Source organism: Euwallacea fornicatus, unplaced genomic scaffold (genome assembly GCF_040115645.1).
Source record: "Euwallacea fornicatus isolate EFF26 unplaced genomic scaffold, ASM4011564v1 scaffold_102, whole genome shotgun sequence".
In the NCBI taxonomy this organism is placed as follows: Eukaryota; Metazoa; Arthropoda; class Insecta; order Coleoptera; family Curculionidae; genus Euwallacea; species Euwallacea fornicatus.
Genome location: NW_027096070.1, coordinates 150,208 through 160,817, shown reverse-complemented (window position 1 = coordinate 160,817; position 10,610 = coordinate 150,208). Strand labels below are relative to the sequence as shown.

General features: G+C 32.5%; 1 protein-coding gene across 1 annotated transcript; it reads left to right on the top strand.

The window, feature by feature from the left end:
• Positions 1 to 7,788: 7,788 nt before the first annotated feature.
• LOC136350073 (uncharacterized) lies at positions 7,789 to 10,368 on the top strand (the record flags this gene model as incomplete). Its single annotated transcript, XM_066301599.1, has 1 exon — positions 7,789 to 10,368. A coding segment is annotated over exon 1 (2,475 nt), but the record flags the coding sequence as incomplete, so codon positions are not given.
• Positions 10,369 to 10,610: the final 242 nt, after the last annotated feature.

The window sequence follows — 10,610 nt, the reverse complement described above, 5'->3', positions numbered from 1 at the left end:
AAGTTTTGCTATAGTTCCTTCTTCAAATTTAACATCTACAGATGAAATAAGATGTGTTCTAAGAGTGTTATTGTTTGCAGTTAACTCAAATGTCTTTTTGTCTCCAATGTCCTTTTTTATATAATTAGCTATATCTTCTATCTCGTAGCAACCTGGTGGTATTGTGATATATTCTTTATCAATAATAAACAAATTAGATCCGGACTCAATATTTGGAATTGAATTGAAAGTTTCAAAGTTGACTAGACCGATTACGTATTCGAAATTGTCGTCTAGATGTATAGGAGGGTTAAATTCCGCAGTGAGAGTTGCAGAATTACCGGTAAGAACAAAACTATAAGACATGATTCGTCAATATTAAAATTATAAATAAATCTCTTGAGTTCTATACACACTATTATAAAGGAATTCTAAACAGAGCTGACCACAATTCATTTGCTCATCAGCTTGATACCTCGTATAATTATACTTTATATCGTTCTTGAGTCCATCACTCTTGAAATACTTAACCAACTCCTTTGGAGGTTTTAAGTTCCCATAACTATCGAAGTATGTAATACTTTTCCCTTTTTTAGCATAACAAATCCAATGAGTTCCTTTGTTGACTGAATCATCCAGGTTCACTATACCACGCTCGTTCTTTTTAATTTTCTGTGGTAATTTATTTCTCATGAAAATACCTCGAAAATGTGGAATTTGTAATTTTTTTACGTATTTTAATAACTGAAAATTTGTTAGTGATTTTCGAGGTATTCCACTTAACAGTTTTTTGAATATGGTTTTAAGTAAAGTCCACATCCTGATTTGTATGGTTTCAGGTATAATCCGCTCCCTTCTTTACCAAGTGCTATAGCTTCCATTGTCTCGTTGTGTCTTTTCGCTTCTTCCAATTTTTGAGAAGCTGCTTTCGCATCGTTTACCGCTTTTGCAATACCAGCAGCTCCACCTCCTAATGCACCTAATGCCGATAAACCAGCAAAGAGAGGTATCAGAGGCAAAAATCCACCTGATTTAGGAATAGGAATAATTCTCCTTTTGGGGGGTGAAACTTTGCCACTCTTTTTTGCAAGTGCTAGGGCATACTTGGCACTAGATTTTAAGTTTTTAAACTTTTGTCCGATGAGACCCTTTTTCACGTTTAAAATTGCTCTGTTTAGAGTTATCTTTCCACCTTTCAAACCTCGACCTGTTTTCCTTTTTCGCAGCCCCATTCCTAACTTTGTTTTCACATTCATAGCTCCGCTAATACCCAACGCTGCAATTTTTTCACCGATTCCCGAATCACTTGCCTTGAACCGTGCTAGTGCTTTTGATGCTAAGATTTTATCCGCTTCGTGTCTACTTTGTAAATCTTTTCTCTCGGCGTATGCTATGTCGTGCTCTTTACAAGCTTCATCTAAAGGATTTACACCCGTATCACCTCTTGTCAGTCTTTCCTTCAACTTGGTGCCAGGACCGCAGAAATTGAACCCGGGAATATGCAATTCAACGGGTAATTTGTTTATCAAAGTATTGACAATACCAGTTCCTCTTTTTTTGCTAGTTTTTGAACGAATGATGTGATGACTGTGGAAGTCGATCATTATATAACACTATCCCGCAACTGATAGACATTCACTTTTTATGCGCTTTAAGCACCAAAAAGATGCGTCTTGAAAAACAGTTACATTCGATAACCATTAAAGATTACGAATTTACAAAAAACACTTTCAGGAAACATGGTGACTTATTTCAGGGAAGTAGTAAAAGGGGTTTAGTTATTGGCCCATCAGGATGTGGAAAAACTAATGTGATGATATCTTTAATTGAAGATCGCAATGGATTGCGTTTTAAAAATTTGTATATTTATTCCAAGTCGTTGTATCAGCCAAAATATGAATATTTGAGAACACTTATGCAACCTCTTAAACAAATCGGTTTCTACGAGTCAGATAATGCCGAAAATATTATCGATCCAAGAGAAATTGAATCTAATTCATTGATTATTTTCGATGATATCGTTTGTTGTGATCAGAATATTGTTAAGGATTATTTTTGCTTTGGACGGCATAAAAACACTGATTGTTTTTATTTGTGTCAAACATATTCTTCTATACCTAAACAATTAATACGAGACAATGCGAACCTACTTATCATATTTCAACAAGATGTCACAAATTTGAAACATATTTATCAAGATCATATTAATGTCGATATGTCATTTAATCAGTTTAAAGACTTGTGTTCGCTCTGTTGGAAAGAACTGTACGAATTTTTAGTAGTGGATAAAGATTCAAATTTAAAGTGCGGTAGATACCGAAAGGGATTTGATACATTTATTTACCTATAAAAGGAACGGTTTTCAAAGTAACTTCACTTTACCTCCTCCTCCTCCTCCTCCAACATGGATGACGAACGTTTAAAAAGAGAGCTGGTTAAATCGAGAAAAGCAGTGAGAGAAAAATATCAGAGTCTAAAAAATGCAGAATTTGAGACGCAAGCTAGACTAGAGCAAACCTACAAACCTCTAACACAACCTTTAGAACAATTAATTTCAGCTGTTCATGGTAAGAGTGAACCACTGGATATAATAACCGAAGGAAAAAAGGAAGAAGAAAGATCTTTTAATATCGAAAATGCAGCATCTGCAACTTCAACCCCAAGGAAAGAAAAAAAATTGAAAACTGGGAAAACTCCACTTTTACCTTTAAAGATGCCCTCCTTCTTTGATGAAAGCTTAACGTCAAAAAGTCAATTTCCTTCTTTTTTACGTTCAGTGGAGATTGGTGAAACTACACCATTTCAAGAAGAGTCTAACGAGAAATCATTGAATTTATCGGATATTTTAGAACAATCAAAGCTGTCAATACAACCAATAGTTAGTACTCCTGCTTACGAAGAGTGGCTAGAAACCTACCACGAACTACCAAGAACTTATATTGACGATAATAAAAAAGACAAAAAACATACTTTCGATCATCAATTTGGTATAATTCACGACATTGAAACAGACAAGTTATTTTTAGGCTTAACTCAAAAACCTGTCGAACTTATCGGCAAAGATGTAAAAGTTGCAGGAATAACATATCCTGGAACAGTCGGATTATATGAACTATTGTTTAAAATAAATCCGCTCGGCTACAAAAAGGAGGATTTGGATAATTATATGGATATATTGAAAAGGACTAACGCTTATAGAAGGAATCATGATCCCAATGATCAAGTTCAAGGTACTAAATCAACCAAATACATTACAATAATAGCACCATACTTGCAGGAAAAAGGTATCACGAAAACTAGAAGTATACAATCTTCCCAAACGAGTTTCAGTAGACCTACCCTTCCGCTCGTTAGGCCCCGAAATAAAAAGGGATCGGGATTAATTTTAAAAAATCACAAATCACAAACGGATTATGTATATTGGAATGATTTGAATGAACTCGTTGACAGGCTTCGTTTACTTATGGCTTCTACGACAGCAGGTCATACAGGTCATAATAACGAAATCATTTCTATTATAGAAGAACTTAAGGAAGCAGATGTTATTGTATAAAAAAGTACCTTTTTTTATTTGCATTTTATTTTCAAGATGACTGTCGATAAGTTTGGTCGACACATTTCAAAAAAAACAGTCGCCGAACATTTCGAAAAACACTTTGTTAAAAGTAACAAGTCTATTAACAAATTGGACATTGGTTTTAATATGAAAAAAATTGAAGAAAAGATGATAAACGAAATACTTTTACTAAAAAATGAGTTAAATGATACAATAAAAAATATGGATGATAAAAATCAACAGCTCACGGAAAAAATAACCATATCCACAAAGGAACTTGCAGAACTAAAAGATAAGGTGAACGAAGTGGATGGATTTTTGAACAAAGTCGATGAAGTGTCAAGATTTAACACTTTCGCGTTACGTAACAGGCTTCTGCAACTTGAAGCTGTTGTTTCCGAAATAAAAAGTGCTATTAAAAAGCGATAAGTTAGTGTTAGCTTAGTTATGGTACTCACATCAAAGGAAACTGTGGCTCACGAGTTACATAAACCTGCTAGGAAAAATTATAAAAGGCGAAGGGTAATTATTAAAGGGTTGCACGACTTGTGGCAAGCGGATCTCGTGGAAATGCAGCCGTATGTCAAATCAAATAGCGGATTTCGCTATATCCTGGTAGTTATAAACGCCTTTTCAAAATATGTTTGGGTAATGCCTTTAAAAAGTAAAAAAAGTAAAGATGTTACGTTAGCATTTGCAGCAATTCTAAGAAGATCCAAAAATCCTCCGAAAAATTTGCATACAGATCTTGGTACCGAATTCTACAACAGGGATTTCACCGAACTTGTGAAAAAATATGAAATTAATCATTACAGTACATTTTCTAACTTAAAAGCAAGCATCGTTGAAAGAGTAAATCGTACATTGAAGAATATGATATGGCGACAATTCACAATTCAAGGAAATTATAAATGGCTTGATATTTTAGAAAAAATTGTACAAAAATATAATAATACTGTTCACCGAACTACTGGCTACAAGCCTAACAGTGTCGATAATAAGAATGCCGAGGAAATTTTATCAAATTCCTACTCTCATCTAAAAACGGTGGATCCCAAAAAGCCAAAACTGAAAGTGCACGATTTTGTGAGGATTTCCAAACAGAGAGAAGCTTTCGATAAAGGTTACACTCCGAATTGGTCGACTGAAATATTCCAAATAGAAAAGATCCAGTTGACTAATCCCACCACGTACTTATTGAAAGATTACAACAATGAATACGTTCAGGGAGGATTCTATGAAGAGGAACTGCAGAAAGTTAAATATCCTGACGTTTACTTGGTTGAAAAGATTTTAAAACAAAAAGGAGATAAGGTTTATGTTAAATGGCTCGGTTTTAGTAACTCAAATAATTCTTGGATTTTGAAAAAGGATATTCTGTAACATTTTTTTATTTACTAGAATTTTTAACCTCCGATAACATTAAATCTTTCGTTATAAATTTTCGTTCTATGTATATTTGAAAATATATGGACCATTTTTTCTTCACACAACTGAATTCTTCTTTGAAAGTGGATTCTGTTAATATGCACAGCTAGATAATCACTTTTTCTAGCCTCCCTGTAAGCAAAACTCCATACAACCAGTTTGAAGACTTTGTTCTTCTCGCAAAAAGACACTTTTTTCATTGTGTTATGATAAAAAGAAAATTACGGGGTTAATAACCTTATACGAATTTGTCTGTAGACAAGTTGGAACAAGTTGAAACAGTGGGAATGGGGGACACTTAACGACATAAACTGAAATAATTTCATAAGCGTTCAATAGTTAAAGAGAAGAACATGTGCGTCTTAAATATTAACGTAGTGTTATAGTGACAAAATGATTTCTCATAAAAGTGATGATGATTACGACTGTGCAACTTCTTCATCCCCGATTCGTTACGATCGTCAACTCGAAGAATGTATACAAAAGTTTGAAGATGCCGCTAGAAAAGAATCCTTCCATCTACTAAATGCATCATATTATACGGATTCATATCGAATCGAATGTGGTTTAAGTCCGGCGCGAACATTCAGTTCGGTTATTACATTATCTGAAACGACAAAAATTGGTAAAATATCATTCAGTGAATTTGAATGGATCACATTTTTAAATGTTCTGCACGAAAAGATGTGTGATTTTTTCAATGACCCTACGGTTTCGGGTGACGTGGTAACCTTTCCATGTGGTGATTTTATCGAAGTGAATCAAATGATTGGATTTACCAATACTGATGGTGATTTTGGAAAAGTATTGAAAATATCTAAATATTGTGTAAGTTTCTATTTAACAGAAAAAGATGTACATCAAATTTTTCACATTGATTTTCACCTTATTCGCCAACGGTTGGTCATATTGAATGATCTGCATTTTTGTACTTTTTATTACAATATAATAAATGTACTTAAACCTTGGTGCATCGCAAACAATGTTAATAGAAAACCACTATTAGAATTGTATAACTTAATTTGCGATAAATGTATGGGAAATATGCTACTAAGTAGTGCCCTTAAGGAATACCTATATTATTATTATGACAAAGTTGTGCAGGATTTAAATAGAGAATAAAATTTTTGTAGAAAATATAAAGCTTTTTTACTATATATCGTTTGCCCCTCCCCAATATGCTCTCATATTTAAATATTAACAATTTTCTAACTACCTCAGTATATTTATGTTACACGACTAAGATGAACACAACACAAAACTTGGTTGACTTTTTAATTGGAAGCAAAGATATTAAACAATTGAAAAGTGAAGAATTAAAATGTCTTCCGCTCGAGTATTTTTTGAAACAAGTAGACTGCATAGATCTTCTAAATATTTGGAGTAAGTTACCCTATGAATATACTAGCAATTATGAGCTACAAATAAGGCTGCCATGTTTCGTTCACTACAATCGACCTGAAGTTCACGTTCATATAGATGGTCCACCGTCATCGCAAAAGATGTGTCCATATTGTTTGCAGACTTTACGTTGTTACGTTTAAGTTTCGATTAGCGGGGATATTAAAATTAACTATAAAAATTAATATTTCCAGTTCAAAATGATTCAATAGAATGTAAGATTTATATTTCCTTTCATTAAAGACTAATTGACATAATCCCATGAAAATTATTTATATTTGTAACATAAAATATACCAATACTTTCTATTTAAAGGAAGACAGCATCTGCAAAGAGGTGTAAATAAAAATACAATCCGAGAATGATGCAATTAGTCCATATACAGGAGTCAGTACTTCTATCCGGGGAATGATTTAATAGAATGTAAGTTCTATATTTCCTAGCATTAAAGACTAATTTACATAATCCCATGAAAATGATTTATATTTGTAACATGAAATATACCAATACTTTCTATTTAAAGGAAGACAGCATTTGCAAAGAGGTGTAAATAAAAATACAATCGGAGAATGATGCAATTAGTCCATATACAGGTGTCAGTACTTCTATCCGGGAATGATTTAATAGAATGTAAGTTCTATATTTCCTAGCATTAAAGACTAATTTACATAATCCCATGAAAATGATTTATATTTGCAACATGAAACCACTTTATTTTTCCCGATGAAATATATCAATACTTTTAATTTAAAGGAAGATTGCATCCGCAGAGGTATAAATAATTCCATCTGGGAATATCGCAAAGTAGATTATTGCAGATAGTCAAACTTAAAGGTTCATAGTGTTTGAATTTACAGTGGTTAATGTGAGTGGAAGTAAAGGAGATTGTTGCAGACAGTCAAACTTGAAAGTTTTTACGGTGTTTGATTTTGCAGTGTTTAACGTAAGTGAAAGTTTTTTTAACTGTAAATGACTAAAGTCTTTAAATTTTAAAACAGAATGGATTTGGAAAAACTAAACCAAGTGTGTCTTGTAAAGAATGATAAAGCACTGGTTAAACTACAAGATTTAACAATTAATGAAAAATATTTGATCTATAAAGCTACACTTTCGAATACCAAATACGGTAAAAACATTTTATTACACTTGGAAACCACTGTGGTATTCCTCCCTCGAAGAGTGACTGAGACGTTTGAACCGCAGCTGCATAACTTTGTCGAAGGAAAATACGCCCTTGTCTTTAGGGGAACAAAAGACATAGGACATCCGAATCCGCTGATTTTATTCGAAATCTGTTTGGCTTGAAGAATTAGTAGCAGCAGCAGCAGCAGCAGCAACAGAAAGGGTATTGTATCATGGATCCGGATAACTTGTTGAAAAAATCCTTAGATGTTATTACAGGTTTTAAAAAAATTAGACACCAAATTAATAAATTATGTAAGAGAAACCTAACTGTTTGGTTGAACCGAGTGCAAAAATTGATTATCCTTTGTAATAATTTAATCGGTAAAGGTGGTTTACCATATCGTATGCACCGCAAATTGCAGACAAATTTACATCAATTAAATGTAATTAAAAAACTACTTCGACTAAAACTAGAAAATATAGAGGGATTAAATCGAGAAACAAGTAATGTTGAAAGTAGGATTTCGTGGGAAAACGTGGTTTCATGTTTCAATCAAAATGTAACATCGAATGTTATTATTAATTTGACGCATAAGGATATAAATCAATTCTTAAACGATTCTTCTCTTTTATTTGAAACGAAGATAAAAGAGTTTTTAAAACAAAATCCAGTTATTAAGGTAGCTTCCACATTTTGTGGGGAGTTTATTAAAAAATCTGGGGATAAGGAAATAATTAACATTTTCTATTTTAATACAAACTATGCAATCATTGATGTAGGAACGAATTTACTTGGCTGGTTTCGCGAAAATATCCAAGATCAAGTATTAAACCAACTGTCAGAATTTCAGGAACGTGATTCAGGCTTTGCTTTACAAAAAATCGATTATTTAGAAATTAATATTAATAAATTTGAAATGGGTAGCGGTTCAACTTTTATCAAATTACCTAAAGAAATTTCAAAGAAACGGGCTTGCATTAATATTCAAAATGACGATCAAGCCTGTTTCTATTGGTCGATTGTTAGTGCTATTTATCCTGTTATAAATAACAATAATCGTATTACTTCATATCCACATTACAGCGCTGTTTTAAATACCACAAATTTAGAAATGCCTATGCCTTTAAACAAAATATATAAATTTGAAAAATTAAACGATATATCGGTAAATGTTTACGCTTTAGAAATGTCAACGGTACCGACAACATTCTATGCAGTAGTTCCAGTCAGATTAACACCTCAAAAACTAAACAAACATATTAATTTGCTTTTAATTCAGAACAAATATTATCCTAAATTAAATGACTATAATCCGGTTCCCACAGATGCAGTAGTAGAAGAAGAAGATACCAATATTATCTATCACTATTGCTGGATTAAAGATTTATCACGATTATTATCCAGTCAGTTAAACAAACATAAACAACGTAAATTTATTTGTGATAGATGTTTAAATTATTTTTCCAACCATCAAAAATTATTAACACATGAAGTATTGTGCACTAAGTTGAATGACTGTCATATTTCGTTTCCCAAATACGACTTTATAGAGTTTAAAAATCATGTTTATCAACAAAAAGCCCCATTTGTTATTTATGCTGATTTCGAAAGTCAATTGGAAAACGTTTCTTTCTCGAATGATTTAGGTAAATATCAAAGACACATTCCTTTTAGTGTAGGATATTTCATCAAATGTGCATATAATGACTCTTTATCTCAGTTCAAAATGTTTCGAGGTACTAACTGTGTTGAATGGTTTGTTAATGAAATGATTGAACTGTCGAAATTTATTTATAATGAAACAAAGAAAAACACTCCAATGAACATCCAACTTGATTTATCAATGGCTAAAAGGTGTCACATTTGTGAAAAACCGTTTTCCCCTAAAGATGAAATTGTTCGAGATCATGATCATTTCACGGGTATTTTCAGAGGATTTGCTCATTCAGTATGCAATTTAAATTTTCGTAAGCAGTTTGTGGTGCCGATAATTTTCCAGAATCTTTCCGGATACGATTCTCATTTTTTAATCAAACTTTTATGTAAAAAAGGATGTTTAAGTGTACTACCTATTAACAAAGAAAAATATATTTCATTCACCCATCATGTAACAGAAAATGACATTAAATTTCGCTATATTGATTCGTATAGATTTTTGGGGGCTTCTCTCGATGAACTTGCAAAATCGATGCAACCCGAAAATTTAAAACTTTTAAAAAGTCAATTTTTAGATGTGACAGAAGAAAAATTTAAACTCTTAACGTGTAAAGGTGTGTTTTGCTACGATTATATTGATAGTATTGATAAACTTGATGAAAAAACTTTACCATCCAAGGAATATTTCTATAATAAACTAGAAGATTCGCATATTGACGACGAAAAATATAGTCATGCATCGAAGGTATGGGATTCTTTTAATATTCAGACTTTGGGAGAATATTCAGATTTGTATTTAAAAACTGATGTTATACTTTTAGCTGATATTTTTGAACATTTCAGATTAAATTGTATTTCAACTCATAATCTCGATCCTTCATGGTATTTTACCATGCCCGGATATACTTGGGACTGTATGTTAAAGTACACTAAATGCAAGTTGGAGTTATTACACGATATCGATCAAATAATGTTTATTGAAAAAGGTATTCGTGGTGGCGTTTCTGTGTGTAGCAGTAGATATTCAGAAGCAAACAACAAGTACATGTTTGACTATGATCCTGTAAAACCGTCTAAATACCTTCTTTACCTAGATGTGAACAATTTGTACGGAAAGGCAATGTGTGAACCTTTACCTTACGGAGGTTTCGAATGGATAGAAGATACCAATTTTGACGTATTAACTATTCCTGACGATTCCCCCGTAGGGTATATTTTGCAGGTAGATTTACAGTACCCAAATAAGTTACATGACACGCATAAGGACTTTCCTTTCGCACCTGAACATCTTAAACCGCCACAATCGAAATTACCCAAATTAATGACCACTCTGTTTCATAAACAAAATTATATTGTTCATTATAGGAATTTAAAGCAAATGTTAAAACATGGATTAGTTCCGACAAAAATTCACAAAATTTTAAAGTTTAACCAGTCACCATGGTTAAAATCTTATATTGAATT